The sequence below is a fragment of the Eumetopias jubatus genome, unplaced genomic scaffold, assembly GCF_037043125.1.
Source record: "Eumetopias jubatus isolate StellerSeaLion01/CBP00866 unplaced genomic scaffold, mEumJub1_p1.0 scaffold_6, whole genome shotgun sequence".
Taxonomy (NCBI): Eukaryota; Metazoa; Chordata; class Mammalia; order Carnivora; family Otariidae; genus Eumetopias; species Eumetopias jubatus.
This window is the reverse complement of record NW_028274812.1, coordinates 69,444,912-69,472,009: the sequence shown is the minus strand read 5'-3', so window position 1 is coordinate 69,472,009 and position 27,098 is coordinate 69,444,912. Positions and strand designations below refer to the sequence as shown.

Here is a 27,098-nt window from a genome sequence, read left to right as displayed (position 1 = left end):
GGAGGGCCACTGTTTTAGCTGAGGTCAATAAACTGGAATGAAGTGAAAGTCAGAGGTGTTTATCCATCACTTGACAGTGAGATGCATGCACCACGTCACAACATTAAATCAAAGCTACAGATTGGGCCTCTGCAACCAAAGGGTATTCTTCACAGAATGGCAGCTTCATTCTCATATTACAATTAAAATGCACTGATATTCATTTGATATAAATATTATCTCCCAGGGTGGAGTGTAGGAAAATACTATACACTTACTTTTCTTTGCAAGAAATGTTTTTGCACCATCAGTTGAATAATTTATCCTCAAAATCTGCCACAATAGGTCCTTTCTATGTACAAATACCATCTGCACACACTATCTGTGTACAAATATCGTCTGTTCTGCAGCATCAGTCTTTGATGCCTGGGTCAGGAGATGGCTCGGGCGGTACTGAGAACACACAGACTGCCTCCATGCACACGGACTTCCTGCACGAATACTGACTCCACACCCGGCACCGCACTGTGGACTGACTCGCCAGTAACTGCGCCTACAAAAGGATCCTCGGTCTGGGGGAAGTTTATTAACTTAGGATCGGGTGAACAGCTTTATTCTTAAAAAAGAAAAGACTCTGCCCCTCAGTCTATTTACAGTGATTTGAAGACAAAACTTGATTCTTGCTCCCTTCCTGGTCTGCGACTCCTCCCAAACTGTAAGCGATAGGGGAGCAGGTTGAAGTCACTTACTAATTAAGCAGCTGCTAGTTTCAGTGGGGTAGAATCTGGAGACCCAGCCAGGGGGATCTTTTGTAGCTATGTAGCTTTGCAGGCTTGACCCACTTTGGGAGGGTTATGCTACTCCACAGGATGTGGAGCAGCCCATAGGGACAGGACTCTGGGATTTCTTAAAAGGCTTAGAGTTTATACACCTTTGCTTCTTCTTTAAAGGCAATCATAAGGTATTAAAAGAGAGTGTAGGTTTAGGCTCTTTTGTAATGAAGATTTTAAGTCATCTCTACGTGGGGCTCGAACTTACAACCCTGAGATCAAGAGTCGCGTGCTTTACTGGCTGAGCCAGCCAGGCGCCCCTAGATCTCTTGGTAACAGCTTTGAACTTCACATTGTGGCCACTTAATTTCTGGCAGTTCGCTGGTGCAAGTCCTAGAGCTGGTCCCTGGCTTCCTTTTTAAGGAGAAGTGGCAGTTGGCATTCTAATCGCTAACCTTTTTTTTTTTTTTTTTACTTCCTTGGGAAAGCAATACAAGGATTAAATCCAAAGTCATAGTGCATCTTAAAAGCAGCATACTTTTAGAAAGACAGTTAATAAATTACTTGTACAATATACAAAATAATGTTTTATACTGCAGCATCACCTCTGACGCCTGAGTCATTGTGAGGGCACCCGGAACAGAAATAGCAGGATGGCCTAGTCACTTTGCCAGCTCTTTTGTTTTGTTTTTGCAACCGTTTTGTTCCAGAATCAGTACGTAATGAAGTTTGATTTTATTCCAAGGCACCCCCAGATAACGCAGAGAAACAAACACATACAGCAAAGCACTCACCTGCCCAAAGCCTGACCAACCTGAATGAAGCGAGGTTGTCTGGACACACAAGTAGGACACAGGCAGATCCAAGGGGAGGACTAGATTCAGGCAGATGGTAACTAGCCAGGGGGCCACCGCCACGGTCCCCGCCCCTACAGCTCATGCCCACCTATTTGGAGACCCGACTCGGCCTCGGCAGGGATCTTCCTAAGCAGTCCATGGCGGGAGGGTCCTTTATTTTTATAAGGAAGGGCCCTTCAAGCACAACTACATGTCACCATGCTGTGCAAACACTATTCCCTGTTATTAACTTGCTTTTGTTTTTCCTAAAAGACACGAGCCTCACCAAGGGGCCCCGGTTAAGGAGACAGTCTGGTTTTTAAAACTCAACTTGAGGCAGTTTGGATTCTGATCCCCAGCTAGTCCTCCCTTTGAATCAACCTGGAAACAATTCTGACGAACACGTGGTTCAGGGTAGTAGAAGACAAGACAGGTCACACAGACAATTGCACAAAGCCAGTCACTGTTTATGGTACATAGTGAACAAAATCATTAAGTCGTTAGAAAATCTCTAAGAAATGGAAAGAGTTTTTCAAACAGTGTTTTTAACCAGTTCCCATAGCGGGGGGGGGGGGGGGTTGGTTGAGGAAGAGGGAGAAATGCGAGGTGGGGGTTGGGGGCAGGAGAATGTGAGCTGAATTAGGGTGGAGGGAAATCAGGAGGGCCCCCTCCCCCACCCGGACATGGCCGCAGCACAGGGCGAGCGGACGGAACGACAGACAGGGGGAGACTGTGGAATGTGGTCAAGACTACCAGTTGCACATGAGCTGTCACCAGGGTGAATCACGCCAACAGGCTGGTTTGGACCTGGTTATGAGACTAGCAGGAAACATTCTTTTTTTTCCAAAAGAAGAGGAGGTCACTTAAAAAAGGCAACCAGAGAGTTAAAAAAAAAAACAACAAAATACTGTTGGCTGACTCCTCCACCGCAACACATACCTGTGGTGCATCACATGATTCACATTGAATTTAAATTCCAGCCATCACCAGGTTTCCACAAAGGCAAACCCCACGGTGAAGCACAGAACCGCTCCACTAGGCCAAGACATTCCAACAACCATAATAAAAACGGCAGCTCCAACGCTGAGCCACATCAAAATCTGTCTCAGACTAGCACACGCACATACACACGCACATGAGGAGAAACAGAAACCCAGAGGCAGGTTTTAAAAGCGGAACTATTTGAAAAGAAAAGCCTTTTTTTTTTTTTAATCCTACCGCATGAACCAACAAATTTCTGGCATTCATACATATTTAAACATTTAGCGCTAATATTTGTACAGAAAAAAGTTAATAATACTAAAACATATGTTACTATGATTTCACTTTTCGCCTACATCATATACTAATTTCCCCTTTTACATGCAGCTTTAATATTGTCCAAACAATGGCACAAATAAAGAAACAAAGTCAACTGTCTACTCCCCACTGCCCACCACCCCATCCCCACATCAAACCTTTTGGGACTCTTCCCGCAGCCAGGCTGGAGGGCCCACTGGAGGGAGGGAGGGACTCCGCCTCCTCTTACGCTGGGGACAGGGTCTGGGCACATCTTCCTGTAAACGTGGCCAGGGGCCAGCATGCCCCCAAAGCCAAGGGAAGCTGCTCTCTGTGGGTTGCAAGCCAACCAGTTTTGCAGCAAGAGAAGAAAATTACCATCAGGTGAGGGTGTGTGTGGGGGGTGTGTGTGGTGTGTGTGTGTGTGGTGTGTGTGTGTGTGTGTGTGTGTGTGGTGTGTATGTGTGTGTGTGTGTGTGTGGCGGGGTAAGGGGGCAGGGGGGCTCCTTGGCCATATCGTGTCCAAAGCCTCAGAACGAAATCTGCCTTTGGACAAGAGACAAGCAGAAAACCCTCAGAATTCAACTCAAAGCATTTGGAGAAGGGAGGGAGAAATTCTTTTGCCTGCGTCAGGGACAGACCCCAGGCTCACATGTGCCCACTCTCTCCTACTCTGGGCAAGCTGCATTAACCCAGGACGCCGCTTACAGGCAGGACCCCAGGTGCTGTGATTTAAACTGACTCAGGTGAGAGGTCCTGGGAGCCCAGCCTGCGTAGTGGGCCTGGACAGGGGAGCAGGGGGCCGGGGTGGTCGGGTGGCTGATCAGCCAAATCCTTCCACAAAGTTCCTCCTGCGCTGCCCTTCCAAAAACAGGCAGAGGCCTGAGGACGGGTTGAAATGAATGGGACTCGCCCCCTGGGTGAGAAAATAGTTCTAACTTGATTTTTAGGAGCCAATGCCTGCTGAGTTCTGGTACAAAATCATGGGTTCCTGCTGTTTGGATGCACTTTCCAGTGGACGTCCAAATTCTCTCCCCACTTAGGAGTCTGAACATCCAGCATCAACTCTGAACTCTCTGCATTTAAACTTTGCTTCCGGGAGAGGTGGGGAGGAGGTGAAATATAAAAATATTCAAGCAGATTATTGTCTACACATCCTAGGATGAATTCATTATTTGGCAAGATTATTTTTCCTACATAATTATCACCTGAGTGCTTTTTAATTAGCTAAAATGTCTTACTTTTCAACTAAAAGCAAAGAATATACAGTATACTTGAGTTATACTGAAGTAATAACAACTTCATTTAAGAAAATAGGTTTGACCCAAAACTCAGTGCAAGTGGCAAAGTTGACCATGACTGTACAGTATCTGCAAGAAAAAAAACAACAACAAACCCACGACACTCCGAGGACACCGGCCGATGGTGCCCAAAGCAAACCAAACAACAACAGAAAAAGGGTCTGAAATAAAACCTCAAAAAAAAAAAAAAGCTTCCAACATTGAATTCTGTTCCATAAATAAGTACAAACTGAAATTGAACTGTGAAGCAAGAAAAATGACTATGTTAACAGTTACCAAACTAGTTCTAGCATCGGAGACAAAAGAAGAGGAATGTTGGAACCTGTTGATAAACGAGAAATGAAGTTTCCAGTTTCAGGATGAGAAAATTGAGGCATGCAGGACTTTTGCATATGGATATATATATATTTTATATATATATTATATATAATATGTACAGTCTAGCTATAAAACTTTGATGTGTATAGAAGCTGTCTTCAATGAAAAAATTGAACATTCAGAAGAAATTCCTGAGATAGGGTTTGTGACATGGGCCACTGAGAAAAAAAATCCGTGGTTGGGTCCTAGAGGTGTTATAGTCTATCCCTGTTGAGACTGAAATTAACCCACAGACAGACAGTGTCACCACCGCCGTCTTTCCTTGCCTGGGCAAGGGGTAGCACCATTGTGAAGGGAACTGTGTATCACTCCCGCGTGGAGAGAGGAGGGAATACTTAGAAACAGTATTGCTGCTAAGAACGCTGTAGTGTGCACCAAATTCCTTCTTGGTTCTTCCAGACAACAGATGAACAGCACCGCAGGCTGACCGAGGAACCCCCTGGGGGGTGGGGGGGGGAGACGTGGGAGAACTGGAAGGCGGGCCGGGTCACTAGGTGTACTCTTTCCGGGGCTGCTCGTCAGTCGTACACTTATCAGTCATCTCCTGGCAGAAGTCCACGGTCACCGTCTGGCTCCTGGATTCAAGAGGAGGCGCCCTCTCTGAGAAGGTTCCCGGCTCAGCGCCCTCCGGCCTCCTCCCGGAAGTACAGTTCTCCGGGGCGCAGCCGGGGGCCCAGGGGGGGCCGGGGGGAGCCGCTCCGGGCTCCAAGCAGCAGGGTGCGCTTTCGCCCACGGCACACTGCGCGGCGGCCAGGTTCTGCTCGACGCCCAAGGGCGCGGGGTTAATACTGGAGGCTGCGGGGAGGCCCACGGGTCTGAGGACGGGGCAGTACCGGTGCAGGGCCTGGATCTGCTCAGGGCTCTGGATGTCGCGGCAGACTTCCTGGGAAAGGCAGGAGAAGTTGTCCAGCAGCTCCCCCATGCAGGCTTTCAGTTGGTTCCTCTCTGACAACAGCTTCTCTTTCTCACACACCTGGACAACAGAGGTAGAAAAGAGAGAAGGCCCCATCAAGCCTGAACGGGAAGACAGAAGCCCTGGTTTCCGGGGGTTTTCCAGCTTCCGTTTCTGCGTTTGGTAGGACAGGCTCACTCATGAATGACGAGGCCGGGATCTAGGCACCTACAAGACGTGTATTCAAGCAGCCTGGACGTGAGTTTCCTATCGGAGCAGCCTATCCAGGTGCGCCAGTGAGCCTGCCGCTTCCTCTGGAGAGTGACCAGCAACATTCCCACAAAACCAGAGAACTGCAGGGAGTCAAGGCTCTGGTTTCCTGGAATTTGGGGTTTGTAGAGCATCAGCTGGAAAACTCTCAGTCCCAAACTTTGTCGTTGAAAAATCCACCCCCCCACCCGTGCATTAGGCTGCCATTTTTGAAAGTCAGAAATTGGCCAATTCCAACTTTATGACATTTTGGAAAAAGGCAATATTATGGGGTGGGGGTAAGACCCGTGGTTGCCAGGGATGGGGGGAGGGAGAGGGATGGACAGGTGGAGCACAGAGCATTTTTAGGGCAGTGAAATTACTCAGTGTACAGTCGCGATGGATACATTGTCCAAACCCACAGACTATACCACACCAAGAGTGAGCCCTGATGCAAATTATGGACTCTGGGTGGTTATGCTGTGTGGATTCAGGTTCCTCAACGGTAACAAATGCACTACTCAAGTGGGAGGTGTTGGTAATGGGGGAGGTGGTGAGTGCCGTAGGGGCAGGGCGCAGGGGAATTCAATTTTGCTGTGAACCAAAAACATCTCCAAAAAGAAAAGTCTATTGAAAAAATGAACGAAAATCACAACAAAAATCGACCACGGGCAATTTCACATGATTCGATCAAACCTCAGCAGGCTTTCTGGCCTTTGCGGCGGACAGACGGGACAGAGCAGGTCCTCCCGGGGACAGCTGGGGACCGCGCAGTGCGTCAGGAGCACCGGCTCTCCCTGGACACGGGAAGGGCCGACAGAGGCGTGGAGACCGAGTCCTAGCAGACTAGCCTGAGGTTCCGAGATGTCCTCCTCCAAGAAAATCTCACATAAGCTCTCGTGTTCCTAAAATTCGCCATCCCATCAGAGAGATGAATTTCGCTGCTAGAGGGGAGGCTGGTGAAAGTTTCACCCGAACTTGCTGAGCGAGGAGAGATGTGGAGGCTGCACTGGGGGCACACAGTGAAAGGATGAGGAAACTGGACATCACCACCAGATGGGAGGGAGAATGGAGCGGGGGGGGGGGCGGAGAGGGAGCGAAAGGAGGAGAGAGAAGCAAACATACGACATGGGGGCTCCGACACGGGAGCTGCACGTGCTGCTCACGAATGCAATCTGGTAGGCAGCGTGGGCTTGTGTGTCGGAGACAGATTTACACGGGGAAAGGGCACCTGCTCAAATATTTATAAATTTATCAAGAAAACATGTTTTAAAAATGAAAAATAAACAGATGTACAAGTGCAAGTTGAGAGAAATACATTATGCAAGTTTGCAAAAGCTGTGGCGTGCCACAGGCAGCGTGGGAGTGGGGAGCGAGTGTGTGCGCGCTGAAGACGCGCGGGGCGGGCCGGCCTGTCCCCGCCTGCCAGCGCCATCCGGGCACCCGGGCCAGGTGGGCGGGCCCAGCGCCGGCACCCAGACCAGGTGAGCGGGCCCAGCGCTGAAGCGCGAGGGCGGTGGATAAGAAAGGAAGTACAGCAGGGAGATCTCCTTGCGAAAAAAATCTTACGTTTGTGGCCGTGCATCCCGGGGTGCCAGGAAGGCCTTGGGGGCCTGCAGAGATGGAGGCCACACCGCCCCGGCGTAGGAGGGCCATCTCAGTCCCCATTCTGTCACTGACCCCCTACTGATCTGCCAACTGTCTCGGGCCACTTTGAGGGAGAAAAAAATGAACTTATGCGGCGACAGTGTTTTGGCTGTCCGCAGGAAAGGCAGTATAAACCCAGGCCCTGGTTACAGGGGTGAAGCTCTAAGTCACAGACGGACACTGATGAGTAATGAGACCCTCACTCAGTGCGGAAACGCACCCTATTATTGAAGGGGTTTCCAAAACCAGTGGGAGGAGAAGTAGGAGATAACCTCTCCCGTTTTTCAGCTGAACAATATCAGCGGAGTGCTTTAGATATCTGCCTGGTGTGTGGTTTAGACTTTATTACTCGTTTATTGTTACTGGACTTTATTATTTGTATTGCAAAATTACACGGAAAGAATTCTAATTACAAAATCAGGCATTCCTTAAATACGGGCGATGAGAATCATTCTACTTCTGGGAGAGGGGCATGGGGCCGAAGGAACCCGGATGTGTGCTCAAGGCCCTGACGGCTCGTACTCAGCGGACTCAGCCTTGCTGGGTCCCTACCGAAGCCCCAGTGGGCTTTCAGAAGACCCACATTCACCAGCAGCAATGTCTTGCTTCCTTATGTGGCTTAAATACAAATTGTTGTTGTCGTTAAAGCAACATTAAAGAAAAAATTTAAAGAAGAAATTCGTAATCCCACAACCCAGTCACAATTTCAAATACATTTCAGGGCAACTGACATTTCCTGAGAGGCCTCCCTTGGCCTGCACTGGTGAGACTGAGAGTCAATCCAGTCACTGTCCTTGTTGTGAGGAACCTGCCGTTCGGGCCAGGGGACACAGACACACGCAGACACGCCGAGACTGCTGTGATAAGCACGAAGCCAGAGGTCAGATCAGGGCTCCCAGGGTGGGTGCTCAGCCTCACCGGGGACTTAGGATGTTCCCTCGAGAGGGGACAGTAACTTGATTCTTAAAAGATGAAGGATGAAGTCAGAGAAGAAAATGCTTGAGGAATGTCCAAGGTAGAGGGGGAGATAGCAGATGCACAGACAGAAGCAGAAACAGCAGGTGGCAGGAAGTGCAAAGCGTTGGATTCTGTTAGGGGTCAAGTTGGAGGACAGGAGTGGAAGGTGAGGCTGGAGGTAGTAGCTACAGACTAAACTGTACGAGCAAGCACGAATATCTTGCTGAGAAGCTTGGGCTTTATTTTGCAGGTGAGGGGAGCCACTTCGAGGAGCAGGTTTCCCCTGCTTGGTGGGAGTTAAAAAAGAAAAAAGACCCTGAGGTCCAAGACTACCTTGATAACAGGTAACATTTACTCATGCCTTTCAAATGTCACTTGTTCTTAGGTTCTCATCAGGACGGTGGCCTACCATGAGGCAAAGGATCACCACGTATAATCTGAGGACCCAGACTTAGAGCATAAGCATATCACGTGGCCTCTCTCTTCTTCAGCCTGACATGGGCATGGCACCTAAGATGTTTCCAGTATTTGGCCAGCAGAAAGGTCAAGCTGAATGAAGTTGCACTGGTTGCCTTCAAAGCTAACTCAGGAGCCAGAGGCCACTTGGATTTAGCTTCAGCTTGCTTACGGAGGAGAAGGGGGCACCGAGCTCCCAGTGAGGGGAGCCTGGGAGATGGGGGCTTGTTCCCTGAGACAAAAGGCACGGGGAAAAGGTGCCGGCCCCTTGGAGGCAGAATTGCAAAATCAAGGACATGGGGTTTTGAGGGCCTTCAGGAGATCACGTGGTATCCTATCTGGATTCTACATTCTGCTGTGGGAGGCAGGAGAAAGCAGTGGTGAAAATACAAGATTTGGGTTTGCAATCAAGCTCTGCCACACAGTGGGGAGTTGGCAAACCTCTCTGCACTCGTTTCCTCCTCTGTAAATGGAGAGAAAATAGAATCTAAGTCACAGGGTTGATGTGAGGATTAAATGCGATCATTTATAAAAACAGCTGAGAGTAACACCTGGTTCACACATGTATGCAATAAATGTTAGCTACTAGTACATGCTGAATGAACAAAGAACTCACTCTAAATGCAGGGAGGCTGAAGGATATAAAATACTGAAATGTGATCACACACCTGCACAGACACACACAATTCCAGATAGAAAGCTATTACTTGTGTTGAGAAACTTGTTTAAAAATAAACCCAAACCTCCCCGAATGGTGACCCTCTCTCCACTTCTCTAGCCTTCACCATTGCAGCCCTGTATGAGTCCTGCTCACTCCGGGTTGCTGATAAAAACAAACGGGTCAACTCACCAATTTGCGGATTTCACATTCTAAATTCTGAATACAGTCTAGTTTCCTCTTGCGGCAGCGCTGGGCTGCGATGCGGTTCTTGCTGCGCCGTCGGACGTCGTGAATGAACTCTAACTGTTCTGAGGTTAGCTTGTGCATCTTAATCATCATCTGGAAATCGTTCCTTGGAAGATCTGTGATTTGATCTACAGGAAAGGGAAGTTTGACCTGAAACCAAGAACAGTAGAATATGATTATGGTGGTTGGATTTTAGTTTGAATACCAGCTGGCAGAATATAAAAAAAAAAAAAAAGGTAAAACCTCCTTTTAAAGATGACCAGATAGTACGGAAACTACTGTAAGCAAGCAGTGATTAATTCTTTCTTGTCTCAGATATAAATAAGATGTCACATTTAGAGAGTCAAACAGAACGTGAATTGTATACACAATTGTGTACAATTGTACACACAAATTGTAACGTGATTATCGCTCCTGAGATTTCTGAAGCAAACAGCATGGGAGATACTGGAAAATGTGGACTTTTTCACTGTTACAGCAATTCTCTAAGAAAGGCTATATAGTTAGTTGAAAACCTACTTCCATGGAGCCTTGACTCAATAAAAGATCATCATCTAAGGAATTATCTGAAATACTTGAATGAGGAGAGCACCACACACCTCGAAGAGGCTGGAAAGACGAAACAACCAGTGGGATTTTCAGTAACACGGCATAAGAAGAGGCAGCGAGAGAACTCGGGTAGTCTACACTGGGGTGGACTAGGAGTTGGAAGTGGGCTTTAGTCCTTCTACCAGACATGAGACCTCAGGCTAGTTACCTTACTTCTCTGAGCCTCAATCTCCTCATCTGCAAAATGGGGCGTGCTCCTGAGCTGGCTAGGGCTCTACAAAGCTGGGCACTTTGGCAGATTGTATTTTCCAAAAATACAATGGCCATCCCATCTCACGTTTCCTTTTACAACATGATGTTGACTTTTCCCTATCCAGAGGCGGGATGCACGTTTCTGCCTCTGGATCATCACCATGCGGTGGGAGTCATGGTGTGTGGCTTGAGGCTGGATCATAAAAGGAGCTGCAGCTTCCTCTTAGGCTTCTTGGGCTGCTCCCTCTGGAGGAAAGCAGCTGTCAGGCCTACAGGACTCCCAGGCAGCCCCATGGAAGGCCCAGGCCTGTGTGGGGAAGAACTGAAGCCAACAACCAGCGTTACCCAGCCAGTCACATGCACGAACCACCTTGGACGTGGATTCTCCAGGCCCCGTCAAACCTCAGAGATGGGAGGCCCCAGCCGCTGACTTCGATCTCATGAGGTATCCCAAGCCAGAAGTGCTCACATGGGCCACTCCTGAGTTCTGCCCCACAGAAACGGTGAGATCTTAAATGATTTAAGCCACGGAGTCTGGGGATGATTTGTTATGCAGCAGTGATAACTGATGCAGATACTGTCAGCAGCAAGATTCCAATGTCCAGACTCTTGACAAAGGCAAATAAGCATTATCCAAGGAGAGGATGAGAGTCTCTGGATGGATGGATCTGTGTCCTCCTTATATTCTGTCAAATGCACAGGCCTGGATCTTCAGCACTGCCCTCTCCAAGACTCTTACTGATGATGCAGGGACTCCAGGGTTTGGTTCTGGTTCTGTTTCTGAAAAGGAAGGTTGCATGTTGCTTGGCTAAGAGACAAAGTGTCTGTCTCCTGGGCTCAGATTCACTTAATTCTTGCTTACATCAGCATCCGCTTTCGATGGACCAGCAGATGGCGCTATAAACCTAAACTTCCTTCAAGTGCCAGCCCCGTGCTGTTCAATGCAAACACGAGCTGTGATTTTGCCATTTCTAGCAGCCACATTAAAGGGAGTGAAAAGAAACAACTGAAATTCATTTTAATAGTATATTTAGTTGAGTCCAATAGGTCCACAATATTTTCAACATGTAATTAATATAAACCTTATTGAGATAGTTTACTTTTTTAGCACTACATTTTCAAAATTGGGAGGCATATTTTGCACTTAGCACAATTCAGAACGAGGCACATTTCTAGGGCTCGATAGCCACGTGTGGCGTGTGGCTGCTACACTGGACAGCATAGCTCTAGGAGACGGAACGAATGGGACGCAGTGAACTGGAGTAACCAGAAAAACAGGAGGATCCGAGTTTAACTGATCAAAATATTTACAGGTGCAGAAACCAAGCCCTCGTTAACATTCAGAAGCTGCAGTGTTATGTCTGCGTCGTTCAGGGGAGTCAGATGAAGATACTCTATTCTGAGCTCAGGCTTTTGCTCTGATTGCATCAGATGCAGGAAGACGAGTCTAAATCCTGGCATTTATGGCTAGTTAATCCCCACACACAAAGGCATTCACACTGCATGATCATTTGACTTTTCTGTGGCTGGATGCAACTGCTTTGTCAGGTTCCTTCATAGCTCCGAGCCTGCTAGACGTGGCATTTGCCGAGGGCTCCCAGTGGGTGCTCTGATTCAACTTTCGCCTGGTGAACTGTATCCCGTGACACCTGTACAATTTTGGCCCAAGAAAGCAACATCGCAACCGCACACATTCCACCACACTCAGCGCAGCCCTGCTGCCACTGCAGGGAAAGCAAGCAGGCTTTGTCCATGGGCTGTGTCTGCACAGGGCCTGGATACGAAGAATGTTTGCTTTCCCTTTATACCCTTTGGATAACAAACAGATACTCCAATCCTGGACAGTGCCTAACTCACATGGGGATCAGCCAGGCGGGGACACGGATGTTTCCACACCAGGTGGAAGCCTTGTTTGCACCCAGAGGTTGCAGCACCGTGGGGCCTCGTGCAGTCTCCCCCTCTGCCGACAACAAAGCAATGCTGCTTCTGCGCTGAATCCTGCTTACTTCTTTTCCCAAAGAGTATGTACCTACAGTTCGGGCCACAGGGAAGTCAAAAGGCCTTCTAGACCGAGAGCTACTGTATTTAAAATCATCCAGACAGCGAATATAAAACGCCAGGGAAAGAGGACAGAGGTTGACAGGAAAAGGAAAAATCAACAATGCTTGTTTCAAAGTCCTTGAAGCAAAAGGCCATATAAAGTTTGGGCAGAGCTGTTGCAACTCCAGCTGCTTTTTAAAGAGGTCAAAGGAAAAGAAAATAGTCAGCTATAGACCTTCTTCCATGGGAAAGAAACCCCACAGCCAACCACTCTTGTTGCTTCCTAATAGGCTCTGTTGGCCCTCAGGCAAGGGAGAGCTTCCACGGACTACCAAGAGGAAGTCCCAAAGTGTGCTTGGGATGCAGGAGTGGTTAACTTGGCCACAGCTCTTTTTTCTTTGCAGAGCAGTAAGTTCCAAGCCAGTGGACATCTTCCCTGGTGATAAAGAGCAGCCAGAGACCCCCTTATGGATCGGGGAGAATATTCCATTCTTAAGCTTGCAGGCCCCCCAACACTCCCCGAACGGGGATCAAAAGTCAGCTAATGTGACTTGGCCTTCGAAGGCTCAAATGCTTCAGAAGGGCGGAGACCCTTCTCCCATTCTTCTGGAGAATTCTTAGAACCCAAATAGGCCCTAGAGGGCTTACCATCTTATTTATTGTCCCTCCACACACTTCTTCCAGGATTTTACTTCGCAGCAGTGGTTTCGTTTTCATTCACTGGACTCTCAGAAACAGTGCAAAACACCCAACGTAACAAGATGAAATGTCCTGCCAGTTCCCTTCACCACATGTCTGAGCGCTGGCCTGCACCTGCGGTCAGCTACCAGATGCACAGAAGGTGAAGCCCATCAGGCCTCGGGGGCTAAGCATGCTGCATAGCAGGGGAAGGGCCCGCGGGGCTGAGGGTACTGATTTCTCATGGGTGCTGCTCATCCCCACCCCTCCCCCCGCCTCGGCTTTCGGTAGCGACTCCGAAAATGAGGCGCAGCCCCTGAATCAGCAAGGTGTATCCCGTGGGCCCAACAGGACCCCCGGCATGGTCTGCTACTGTTGACTTGCTACTCCCTCTCCTCCTCGGCCCTCTGGAGCACGACTGGAAGAACAGGACAGAGGGCTTTTCAGCCCAGTTGCAGGACCGAACTGAGAAACAGCAACCGGAGCGGGGTTAGATGTTCTGGGCACTCCAGCTCATGAGCACCTGGTGAGATGGGGTGCCTCCTCTCGCCCAACAGAAATTCGTTGTTCCACTTCTCTCCTTACCAACAACCACCCTGTTCTGCAGCCAGAATTACTCTTTGCTCCCAGTTTAGCAAAAATAACCATTAAAAATTATATAAGAAATATAACTTCTTGCAGAAAATTCAAATATGAGACAAAAGAGGAGACAAAATTCCCACCCCCCAAACAATGGCTGTCTTGCTCGGATGGGCTCCCCTGTGACCTGTGCTTCCTCTGTATCTTTTGTGCAGGGTTGTAAGCAGACCACAGCCCCCTCGCCTCACCGTGCCTCTTACCACATTTCACTTGCCCGGAGCTGCTGGTCGGCTGAACAGGAGCTACTGGAGAAGCAGGGCAGCGACGCAAAGGTTGCAGAAAAAGCTGAAAGCAAGCATTTCCTCTAGAAATCCCAGCTGAAGCTGGTTTGCAAATCTTCTTTCCTGCCTCCTTTCTTGGTTTCACTACTAGATGTTGAATAGAAGCCGCAGGAGTCGGATGCTAACAGTACCCCGAGGCCCAGCACCCTTGACACCTATACTCTTACAAGACCCTGGGATCTCTGTGCCTCGTCCGGGGGTGGGGGAAGCAAGATGCCCATCGGGCTGATGATTCAGTGCTGTGGGCAGCGGGACAGCCAGGTCCATGCTAGACAGATGCCTGAGACAGAATCTCCCATCTCCACTAAGAAACGTTTCCTGCACAACTGTCCTTCTACCCTCTATTTGCATGGTCCAGTTTGCAGAACAAATGAAGGACACCTGGGATTTAGTTGTACTGCAATTAATTAGCTGTCTGACCTCAGGCCAGTTTTTCATTCTCTCTGTCCTGAAGTTCTTTGAGGATCCGTGAGAGAAAGATAATACATGCCCTACTTAGCTTACAGGACGGCTATGAAGAATAAAATTGGGTAAAAGATGGAGAAAGTGCTTTGAAAAGTCTGAATTGCCTGATAGATATGAGGTATTATTAATTCTGTTGATTAGTCCTATCTTTCTTTGTCACATGGTTTCTTCTTCCAGACAGACAGTACGCTTTGGAATTCCAGATGCTAGGAACATCTTTCTAGACAACACAAAAACATCGTTTTAATTAGAAATACGGCCGACTTCTATGCTGCCTAGCAAAGTTTTCTTTTTATTAAGCAGACCAATCAGAGGCACTTTAAGAAAGATGCCTGATTCAATGAACCACAAAAAATGACTGTAAAATTTTTACATACAACATATGTCTGGAAGTTGGCATGTGGGTGGAAGAGTGAGAGTCAGACACGGCTCTTCCATTTTATTACATGTCAGACATTATTTCTCCCTGCTCCCACACACACGCATCAACACAAACGTACACACATCCTTACTCTCGCACGCTTTATGCCTCCTGCCATGAAATGTGTTAATAAAGCAGGTCCAACTAACCGATCCTTTTGGCCATGCAAACTGTCTTTCTAGTGCTTCCTTACTAAAACCTACAATTAGGGGCGCCTGGGTGGCTCAGTCATTAAGCGCCTGCCTTCAGCTCAGGTCATGATCCCAGGGTCCTGGGATGGAGCCCCGCATCGGGCTCCCTGCTCAGTGGGAAGCCTGCTTCTCCCTCTCCCACTCCCCCTGCTTGTGTTCCCTCTCTCACTGTGTCTCTCTGTGTCAAATAAATAAATAAAATCTAAAAAAAAAAAAAGAAAAGAAACGGGAGCCCTTGTGCACTGCTGGTAGGAATGTCAAATGGGGCCATCACCTTAGAAGACAGTCTGGTAGTTCCTCAAAAGGTTAAAGATATCGTTATCATATGATCTGGCGATTCTACTGCTAGATACATAATGAAGAGAACTGAAAACTTATGTCTACAAAACACTTGTACACCAATGATTATAGTCAAAAAGAGGAAGCCACCCAAATGTCCCTCAACCGCTCAACGAATCAACAAAGTGTGCTCTATCCACAGAGTAGATGATTATTCAGCAATAAAAAAGAACAAAGCACTGAGATATGGTGGACCCGCTGGTACATCAATGGCAAGGATGAACCTTGAAAACATTATGCTCAGTGAAAGAAGCCAGACACAAAAAGCCACATAGTTATGAAATGTTCAGAATAGGCAAATCTTTAGAGATAGAAGGTAGATTAGTGGATGCCTGGGGTTGAGGGGAGGACAGTGAGGAGCGGCTGCTAATGGGGATGGTGTTTCTTTTTGGGGTGATGAAAATGTCCTGGAACTACGGTGGAGATGGTCCAAACCTTTGTGAATCATTAAAAATCCCTGAATTGTTCACTTTAACGGGGTAAATTTTATGGTGTGTGAATTGAATCTCAATTAAAATAATGACCCTCTGTGAGATATACATACATAAAACTCAGAAATGACAGAGGTACATTCCTCCCCAACTTTGCCTCTTATTTTTATCTTATTCTCCATATTGCCTTTTTAGTCATATGTATATTTATGAAGCAAATTAGGACCTTGTTATACATACAGTTTTGTTACTTTTTCTACTTAATGTGACCTGTTCATATTTTTCATCATTGGAAGTAAGACAGAAATTCCCAAACTGACTTCTTAAGTAATATAGCAAACCCAAAAGTCATAAAGAAAAAGATGGATAACTTGACTGCATAAAACTTAAACATTTCTTTCTATATGGTAAAAAGATGCCATAAATAAAAAGACCAAGTAGGAGAAACTATCGGAAACATTTCTAATAAAAGGTTAATATTCCTGTATTAGGGATTAAAGATCCTATAAATTGATTTAAAGATGAACAACACAAGAGAAAAATGGGCAAAGATGGAAAGTGGCAAGTCACAGGAAGGGAAATATAAATGGCACATACACATGAGAAAAGATGTCAACCTCATTAGTTATCATCTTTTACCCAGCAGATGGTCAAAATTTAAAAGGACTGGTAACAGCCAGTATTGGCAAGAGCAGGGGGGATGGACATCCATAAATAGCTGAAGGATACAACCTTTTGGGGAAGTAGTTAGGGAGTAGTTCACAGATAAGCATCACCTTTAACCCCCTTCGGGGATTCTAACCCACAAAAATAAAAGCACCACTACTAAATATGTTCACAAAAATGTTTATTGCAGCAATTTTTATAAGAAGGGAAAAAAACTGGAAACACCTGGACTGTCAGTTGATAGATGGTAGCTATGAGAGCTATAAGCTGTGATTTGTGGGACCCATGGATATTAAAGAAGTATGCTTTAACCCGATGTGACTGACCTAGAGGCATGCACATAGTAGAACAGCTCTGTAAAGGAAGCACATTGCTGAGTAATTGTACAGTAAATGCCATTAAACTAAAACTTTAATGGGGATATGTGTTTGTATTTTGTAGCAGGCACAGAGAGAGCCTGTTAAATTTGGTATGTTAGGGGCTGGGTATGTTGTGTTTGATTATTTCAAAGAAGAAAGTAATTTTAAAGAGCTGATTGTTGAGAAAGGACAATATTGTGCTCACTGAAGCTCTCTTCAAAGCCAGGGGACAGTTAAAAAAGAGGAGAGAAGTCAGGATCCGTGAGACGCTACTATAACCAGAACACCTTACCGACTGTAAGGAATGCTGATACTTTCCTTTTGATCTAACATTTGGCTCCTGACTGAGGTGGAGGAAGGGAGGCTGGGAAGGAGCCTGGCCCATCTGTCTGGAGCACTGGACAGGTGCCTGGCCGGAGGTGAGGACTCTGTTTGGTTTCTGACTCCAGTGTCTCCTTGGGCTTCACTCAGAAGGGGAGTCACCTGAACCTCTTACAAGAACAGATCAGGGCAGGATCAGACCAACAGATGTTGGCCTCTTCTCGATCAGTTCAGTTCAGTTCAGTTCAGAAAAACGAGTGACAATTCACATTGTGAAGGAAGGATTTGCCTTCAATGTTACTACTGGGGACCACGCTTCCACTGGGGTCAAAGTAACTCCTGGAAGCAAGTTACTAACTCAAAGAGGAGAAGTCATGCTGAGTCCCTGAGACCTAATCTCTACTCTAGGAAAACTAAGATGTCAAACTGGGATGAAGTTTACCTTTACTCTAACAACCCTGTCCAAAATGCCCTCCTGAAGGGGGCTAAATATGATTCTTGAAACGGCATAGAGCTCTGGTAAAGGTTCCTGCTTTCAGTGTTTAGAAATTAAAAGAACGTATTTTTTTTTTTTTGAAAAGTAAAAGTAAAAATATTTTTAAAGCGCTGGTATTTTTCACGACTTTTTTATAGGTTGCACGAATTGTCCTTTTGACTGGTTCATTTAGAACAGAGACGTTCTAAAGGTAGACAAGTGATATGGCCCAAACACACAGGAAAAACACACGTGCTCTTGTTGGTGGCATTTAACTTGAAGAAGTGACTTTAAACTCTCTTTTGGGAGACGAGAGAGACAAAAGGAGATGATCAGAAACTGACAGTTCCTTGAACATACGCAAATAACATGACAACACAACCCCTTCAGCTTAATGGTGGGGCTCCTCTTAGGGGAGAGACAAAGATAAAGACATTTGTCCTTTTCTGCAGACACCAATCCTCAGCAAGATAAATCATTATGCTGATGAACCTGACCCAGGGACTAGGCTTCTGGATCAGGGGCGCTTAGGAACAATGTCAGGGGAAAAAAAGAAAACCTCCCCTAAGTTATGACGAAAGGAAGAGAAAGGAGGAAAGAGAAAGCGCAAATCTTAGCTGGGGGGCGGGGGGCACACCGGTGCCCCTGGTTTGGGGCACTGGGCACAACCCAAACCTGAGGGGACAGGGTGTATTCTCAGACAGGAAGAGTTCCCATTCAAATCTCCTTTATAATTTCTTTGAGCTACATTAAATCCTTGCAGCGTGTTTCTGTTTTACTCCATTTTTCCCCCCAGGCAGTAACAGACGAGCTGGGAGCGGGCTCCCTAGCAACATGAGGAAGTGACCACAGGGCATCTCTGCCGTGGCCACAGGGAGCTTTGGGATCTATTTCAAAACATGCCCTAACTAAAACCTCATGTGCTTCTTACCAATCTTGCAGAGGCTGAATCCACCGCACATGGCTCTGTGAAAAGGCACCTCATCCCCTGTGGCATTTCTGCTGTCTGGTTGGGTTAACATCCCTGCTTTCCTAGGGGCCAATATCCCGGGAGTGTGGCCGGGGGCCGAAGGCGCAGGCCTAAGCAGCTCTGAGCAGGGGCTTCTTTGAGCAGGGGCTTCTCTGGGCAGGGGCTTCTCACCGGGCCTGCTCCCGCTGCTCCCAAGGCAGCTCTGAGACCCAGGGGGCAGTGTCAGGTTGGTTCCTTGTCAATCAGCCAGACAGTGCCAGATCATGACACAGGACTCCCTCAGATCTTTGCAGGGGCCTCTCATGTTACAGAGGGAAAGGGGAGCAGAGGGGGCGTCTATTCTTTTCTCTCCTCAGCCATGGGAGTGTTGCTCACCGTGGGGCTGGTGGTGTTCCCGCTCCATCTCCCGGCATTGGTAAGATGGAGGGAGCCTTTGGGAATTTTTAGCTACAGAGCACGGGAAGGCACTTTGCTTTCAGGGTGAGCAGAAACTGCTACTCGCGCCCACTCCTCCTCAAAGTGACCTTTCATCATTGGTGGGGAGTTCAGGAAACGATACGCTACACAGTTGTGTGTGTCTGACTAGGGTGCTCCTGCAGGGCCCCCCGGGAACCAGGATGGAGGGGGAGCGGTCTGTCGCCTGCACTGCAATGGACAAGGGATGGCCCCGGGGACTCCTGCTGACAAGGAAAACTTAAAGGGTGCTGGACAAGCACCTGTTATTGTGGGTCTGTCTACTGTCAATCAATTTTGAAAGTGATTCTCTATTTTCTTTCACCCTGAAGGGGTGCAGCGCCAGGATGAGGGTGATGAGTACGGCACCCTTTCAAAGCAGATGGAGAAGGAGACAGGGAGGAGGAAGGGGGAGATCTGAAGTAACTGGGCATGCTTTCATGCATTAGACTGAACTTTTTTTTTTTACTAAGCAGCTCGCCTCTGCTTGTTGAGTACCAAAATCTAGATCAAATTTCAAGTGCCTTCTAGGACAAAAGTGGTTAATTTGGAATAACTCTGAAGCATCCTGCCTCTGTGGATGGGAAAGGCAGTCCCTTTCCTGGAACCTTTAATCTGGGAGTGCTGGGGCAGCAGGTAGAGTCCAGATAAAGGACTGCAAGAGTGGATCACATGCTTGAATTTATGCGGGTTCCCTACCTCCTGGCCCCTGTCCTGCACGGGACACGACTCACTGTCTGCTTCCGAGAACGATCCGGATTCGTCGCTGGAGTTGGTTCCATAAGACTGCTCACATTTAATTTGGGGTCGGACTTGGTTGTACATTCCATCTCCCATCAGGCCTGGTTCCTGATGTTCTGTGGCTAGGAATCTGGCTCCCTGGGAACAGGGCGAGGAGGAGAACTCACAGAGAGGGAGGCTGCAGGGTGAGCCCCCGCTCCCATCCTCTGCGTAGGAATAGGAGGAGCATGAGCTGGAAGTCCTGGTCCTGGTCTCCAAGGGGGGCGAGCGAGGGCAGACTTTGATCGGCACCGGGCAGCTAGTGTTGGGCCGTATCCTTCCTGGCAAATGGTCAGCCATCAGCCCACCGTGGGCATAGGCCTGTGAGCTGGGGAGGGACTGGCCAGCCCCCACCCACAGACCCTTTGGCACCGGCTCGGAGAGGTCTTTGTCCAAACTGCTTACCCCAGAATACGAATGCACCGCAGTGCTCACTTGGTCACAAGCGCTCGAGGAGAAGATCACACTTCTCCGGTCCAGCTCTCCTTCCTGTTTACAGAGAGCCTCCAACCCAGGCCCCTTGAGGGGCGACCCCATGGTGAAGTTGGACGGGTCCTTCTGGCCCAGGTGGGGCTGTCCGTAATTCCCCGGGAAAGGGGCGTAGTCAGTTTTAAGGTCACCCTGAGTGATCCCCTTGTCAAAAGGGCACGCTGAACTCCTGGCAAAGTGCTGCTGAGAGGTACTGGGCAGGCCAGACAACTCCACACTATTTTTTATGCTGAACAGAGACCTTAAACAGGAGGGGGAAGACACGCTCCTGGATCTCTCCAGGCAGGTGGCCCCGGCGGCGGGGGCGGGGCCGGGGGCGGGGCTGGGCTGTTTCCGGTCCATTTCAATATCACCCGCTCGTTCCTTGCTGTCAGGCTCATCTCCGGACAGACAGAGCGTGATGCTCTCTTCCTCGTTCTCTTCACTGGGCGGCTCACTTTTAATCTGCCCCACGGCAAGCCCCGGCTTGAGGCTGTTGCTAGAGTTCTCTTCACTGAATGTGCTTGCAAAACCTGAGGTACTGTGTGATGATGCATTGTAGACATTCTTGGTACATGCAAGCTGGTATTTCTTGTATCTGGGGTACTGTGTTAACGCGTCCTTTTCAGAGCTCTCCTTGGTGTCGGCCGGCACATCCGACTCGGGCAGCAAAGCTTCTTCCTTCTCGGCTACTGGGATGGCGGTGGCCTCAAAGCTGATGGGGTCTGGAAGCATCTGGTCCCTGGGGCACGCCATCTTGGCCGTCTCGGAGTCCATCGTCTCCTCCTCCTCCTCCTCCTCCTCTCCCGCGGAGTTCTCACGGTCCTCGTGCGGGCGCTGGCACGCCGTGTCCTTCCGGCACACGAACAGGCCATCCTCACTGTTCAGGAGCTGGGTCTGCAGGAAGCTGAAGCAGGAGTCCTCCAGGTTATGCATGCGCAGGAACTCAGCACAGCGGATGACCTCGCGGATGTTTTCTCTGCTGAGTAATAGTTTGGCGGTGTAGGCAAACTGTAGCAGAGGCCCAAAGCCCCTGGCCGTGACCTGCAAAACAAACAGGGAAATTGCCGACGTTACCATCAGCACGGCTATTGTCCCAAATCCCTCAACTGAAGCAAGATAACCAGACAGTGCTAATGTCCCAGAATAGAGACTGCAAAGGAGCAGTTAATCTCGCACTGGGTCAGCAATGCTTCTGCCTCCAATAATTAGTGCCTGTCTCGTGCATGCCTCGCTCCCCTTCATCACCTGGCACATGGCATTGAAAATCACCAGGGTCAAGTGGCTAAACAAGATGGCAACGGGCTCAGCGTTTACGCTAATGAAATATCCTGGCAAAAATGCACGGTAACAATGGGAAGCCTATTAATTTCCCTCCCAATCAGTCCCGTGGAGAGCCCTTCTAGTAAGGAGAGCCGTGACACTTGCAGCTCACTCGAGCCAAAGAAAGCATTCTATTCTTTTTCTGGGCAACTGCAAAACTGGCAATATGGCCTGTTAAACCTGAAAGTCCACAGGGGTTGAAAAACAGTTTTCCCTCACTTAACAAGTTAAAGAGTGACATGAAGCAACTTCTGTTTTTCTCATTCATCAGGGTTTCCAGATGGGACTTTTCAGTCATCACGTCATACCTGACCTTACAGGGATACCAGAGATGACGACAATCCAAAGCAGTGTTCTCAACCCCAAAATCAACTCCTGGCTCAGAAAGAATGGGGGTTACACAACTAAACAAACCGGCTGCCATTTAAATGGTTGAAGTTGCTGAGCGGCACAGGACACAGGCTATTCCTTCCCTAATTATGAGCGGCGGCTTTGCCAGGCGGCTGTCTCCTTTCCTGCTCAATCTTCAGGAGCTCAGCCTACTAATGTCAGGTGCTCCTCATGCTTTACGTTTTATCGACTGAAAATGTGCTATTTTTGCACTGTGAATTGTGCAAGACTGTTGAATCACAGATCTGTACTTCTGAAACAAATAATGCAACATATGTTAAGAAAAAAGAAGAAGAAGAAGATAGCAGGAGGGGAAGAATGAAGGGGAGTAAGTCAGAGGGGGAGACGAACCATGAGAGTCGATGGACTCTGAAAAACAAACAGGGTTCTAGAGGGGAGGAGGGTGGGGGGATGGGTTAGCCTGGTGATGGGTATTAAAGAGGGCACATTCTGCGTGGAGCACTGGGTGTTATGCACAAACAATGAATCATGGAACACTACATCAAAAACTAATGATGTAATGTATGGTGATTAACATAACAATACAAAAATTAAAAGTTAAAAAATGTGCTATTTATGCATGGCTTTGCATCCGCGTACACACCCCTATACACGCAGAGGGTGACTTAGACAATTAGAAATACCTTGCCTAAGGCTAACTGTTTTCTCAGATGGGAGGGGATTAAACTTGCCAGTATTCAGGGCAGGCTTCCTCACCCTATATGCAAACCTACATGCATCTTCTAGGTTCTTGCAAACACTGCTGATCCCATAGGAAGGGGAGGCAGATCTGCGGATCGTGTGTACAAATCGAATGAAAGCAGCCAGCACGGGGTCCTTGCTGGAAGCTCTAGGAGCAGTAATATCAAAATATCTGTTAAGGGTGTCGGTACAGAGCAAGTTGAACTGGCCAGCTCTGTGGCTGACTTCCACATGTGTTGAATTCACGGCAGCACACAGAGCCAAAACTCCTGTGAGGACTTCTATCCGTTGTTTGCGATTCAACATGGACACCACCTTCTCCAGGAGCGGTCTCCCAACCTCTTAGAACAAACGATACCAGCCTCTCAGCCCCATCGCTAGGGTGAGGAAAATGCCCTGGATTGTTCAGGGCAGCACTGAACATGCGGCATTCCTTCCAGCCAGGGACATTTCTTAGATATATAACTGAATGGGATTTTAATTGTTCGTATTTTGGAAGGACTTTAAATAAAATTCCAAATTTAAAAAACAAAAAACAAAAAACAAAACCCTCTGTCAGTTAATGAGTCCCAAGATATTTGGTTAAAAAAAGAACACAACAGAAAAACATGACCGCTAGACTCACATTATAGTTCCACAAGGGCAATCATTGCTATCCGACTTTTATTATACTTAATTGGGTCTGTTTCTACCGTTAGACAGCAAGCTCCTTCAGATCAGGGATGGCTTCATTTCTCTTTATAACTCTGCATCTGATTAGGGTCTCTAACATGGTATACAGCCGATGAAAGCTTGTGTGGTGCTGAAATGTCGTAAGTCTACCCGTGCCTCTAATGTACAACTACAGTGTACAGAACGTAACAACACGGTCTGTTTGGCGAGTATCGTCTCAAATTACTTTTGCAGTGAGTCACTGTGTAAACCAATAAACCACACCAACCGACCAGTCAGGGCACAGCAACAGTCCTTATTTGTCCTAACCCCCAGTACCATTATCGAAACGGAGCTCATCTGACCTACCTTTGTGTCCTACTAAGCTGACATGGTAAGAGATGCACCAAATGCAGTATCTGCTATATCTGTTTTATGTATTTTCCCCCAGGAACCTTTCAAAGGGAGTGCAAGGCAAGGAAGTACACATTTACAAGTAACCAAAGGATGCATGGGAATGTCACATGACCCATCCCTTCGCTGTAATGTGACTGTGCAACAAAGAGAAGAATGGCCTAATCAAGGCACTGTTGACCCCTCCATAAGGAAGCATTTTCTGCTCCGCTCCCACGCAATCTGCCAGTTGCTGAATAGAAACACACATCTCGAGTTTGGGTAGATGTGCCCAGCATATGGGAAATGGGGGAAACTCACCTCGATGTCACTTATATTTTTTGTAAAGTCTTCCCTTATGGTCATTCCCTTTTTATTTCAATGCCATTGGTCTCAATAAGTCCCGATACTGTCCCCCACTATAGCTGTTTTAAAGAAAATTCCTAGAGAAACCAGGAACACCCCTGGGGATGATTAGATCAGTCATGGGGCATCGCCACCTGCCACATGGCTACAAGGAGCTGGAGAACACGCCTCTCCATGCAGGGACAAGCTGATGCGAAAATGTATGAGTGAGACTGAGGATGCCAATGAGCAGAGTCTCCACATCCCAAATCACATCACCGATCCTTTTGGGCTGAGGAGACATGATGAGCTTGAGATGATCATCATATGGTCCTTAAAGAGTCATGACTAAAGACAGGATTGTAAACTGTCATTCAAGTTCAAAGCAGAGGAAATGGTGCCTTCACCATGAAATTTCAAGAGTCCATAACTAGCTCTCCCCTCACACAAGTTTAAATCCTGCCTGGTCATATTCAGTTTTGCTAAATTTTTGCTCAGTTTCTGTGTGCAAGGCTTTGTCTAGTTACCATCTACCAAGTACTCCTAGTGCCCAGCACCATGCTAGCTGGTTCTCATAATGCACTGCAAAGCAGGCGTTGGAGACAAGGAAACAGAAGGAAGGAGGTGAAGGAGTTCGTTCAAGGTCACAGAGCTGGGATTCCCACCCAAGTGCCATAAGGAACAGGTAAGTACAAGACCAGGCCCTGTGCCCAAGAAACCTACCATGTAGCTTTGTAGATACACCTTAGCAATGGAAAGTTAGTTATCAAGTAACAACATCAGTCAACAATGGAAAGGCTATCACAAGATTACATAATGATTAGTTGTCAACTGAGAAATCCCGACCAGTTCAGGAGAGAAGGCGACTGCTGAGGTCTGTGGCGATCCCTTGAACCCTCATGAGCAGGACACCTGGAGTGCAGTGAAATCGCCGTAAGTCCACCCTGGGCCGAGAGCTGCTTCGATACAACGGGTATGTCTGAACCGCTCGGTGCAGGAACCCATCTCTGGTACACTATTTAGGCCAGCTATGATAACTCCAAATACACAGAACAGAAAGCAAGTGCCCTTCACACCTGCAGGCCATGTCAAATCAGGCAGAGGCTCTCTAAATACTGGTTTTAGCCTCCATCTCGGTAGCCTGCACCGTCTTTCCATTTTTAGGAATCATTTAAACTCACTCAACTGTACTCAGAAAGCAAATATCCAGGTACCAATGGAACGCTGTATGTTTATGAAACCATGATCACAAGGCTGCATTGTTATTTACTTTCTGTTTTTAACAAGTAAGGCTCTGATAATGGGAAAAATAAGAAGGGGTGGAAAGTGGAGAATCACATATAAAACTAACGACCCATAAAAAGGTTATTTAAAAAGGTAATGATCATAGAGTTAAAGTGGAATGACGTGGCTAGAAATAGCAAACCGGTTCCGTTTCACTGATGGGAATGGAGCTGTGTTCCACTGCTCTCTTGCCCTCTGCTTGCTCCCAAGCAGGTGATGACCTTCTCCAGCAGCTGGCACACACAAGGCAAGTGGCCTTGACCTTTGGGTTTCAGGTCTGAAAGAAACAAGGTCAAACTACCAAACCCGTGTGCTATGGTGTGAGTCCACATGAGGATAATGTGTTGAAAATCTGACCCACCGAAACTATGACCCTTAACCTTTTGTTCCCATGGGTTCTGGCATATCCTCTCTATGCTGTTGGTGAAAGGAAGATGAACTGATGAACACTCAGCTGGTGGGGGCACGTTTGGGTGCTGTTTGCAAAGCTCCCTCTCCGGAAGTACCGGGTTTGCTGCTGGAGAGAGCCCCTGAAAGGAAACATCTAACAGTTTCCTCGCTCTGGATTATTACAGGGATCAGGCAGGTGGGCTTCAGGTGTCTACTGAAAACAGGGCTTGGGAATTTTTAGGAGACTTGGAGCAACATTCTCTACTTAAGCCAAGGTCTTCTCAGTTGGTTCTTGCAGGACATACACGCAGTTGTAGCACTGAGCTCACCTGCAGAAGGCTGATCAGATGAATGGGGAGCTCTCAGGACTGTTTTCTAGGGGAGGGATGGCACACTTCTCAAGGCTGCTTAACTACAGCCTTACAAAACACAGAATCTTTTACCTTCAGCCACATCATGCATACGTCCCCGATGAAGCTGGATCTCTTATACACGTGGCAGGGGCTGGGAAGACGATGGTAACAAAGCTATGCTGGATGGCTTTTTAATACACTGAGCCACGGCCATCCCTCTGGGTTCTATTTGCACAGCAAGGCACTTGTCAAAGAAAACAACATTGGGGACAACTCACTCTTCCTTTCCACCCCCACACTGCACTGCCTCCGATTCTGCAGAAGGGAGACTGATTTGGCAATGAGGTGTCACTTCTAATCTTAATTTTCTTTTTTGAAAGATTTTATTTATTTATTTGACAGAGAGAGACACAGCGAGAGAGGGAACACAAGCAGGGGGAGTCGGAGAGGGAGAAGCAGGCCCTCCGTTGAGCAGGGAGCCCAATGTGGGACTCAATCCCAGGACCCTGGGATCATGACCTAAGCTGAAGGCAGGTACTTAACCAACTGAGCCACCCAGGGACCCCTAATCTTAATTTTCTGTAATCAATATCCATATTATCATACATTTCTCCCCAAAGCAGCATGCTATACAAGCATATTACACTTGCATCTGGATGTATTTGTTAAATTAATTAACTTCACTCTTTCAACAAAGCTTCTGGTCATTTCAGTATTAATTTAGCTAAAAATAGAGCCAGAGAAACCAATCTTGTTTCCATTCCCAAAGTAACAACAAAAATAAACATTTAAGTTGATTTATACATATAAGTATATAATTTCATATAGTGATTTTTTTT

General features: G+C 47.6%; 1 protein-coding gene across 4 annotated transcripts in view; it reads right to left on the bottom strand.

Moving 5' to 3' along the window:
- Positions 1-3,323: 3,323 nt before the first annotated feature.
- Positions 3,324-27,098, bottom strand: part of BACH2 (BACH transcriptional regulator 2) — a 358,001-nt gene continuing 334,226 nt past the window's right edge. For all 4 annotated transcript variants that reach the window (XM_028108030.2, XM_028108032.2, XM_028108033.1 and 1 more), the window contains 3 exons: positions 19,880-21,472; positions 9,594-9,800; positions 3,324-5,515 (listed from right to left, as the gene is read on the bottom strand). In XM_028108030.2, coding sequence (XP_027963831.1) covers positions 5,033-5,515; positions 9,594-9,800; positions 19,880-21,472 — 2,283 coding nt within the window. In that variant the 3' untranslated portion in view covers positions 3,324-5,032. The remainder of the gene's footprint in view (positions 5,516-9,593; positions 9,801-19,879; positions 21,473-27,098) is intronic.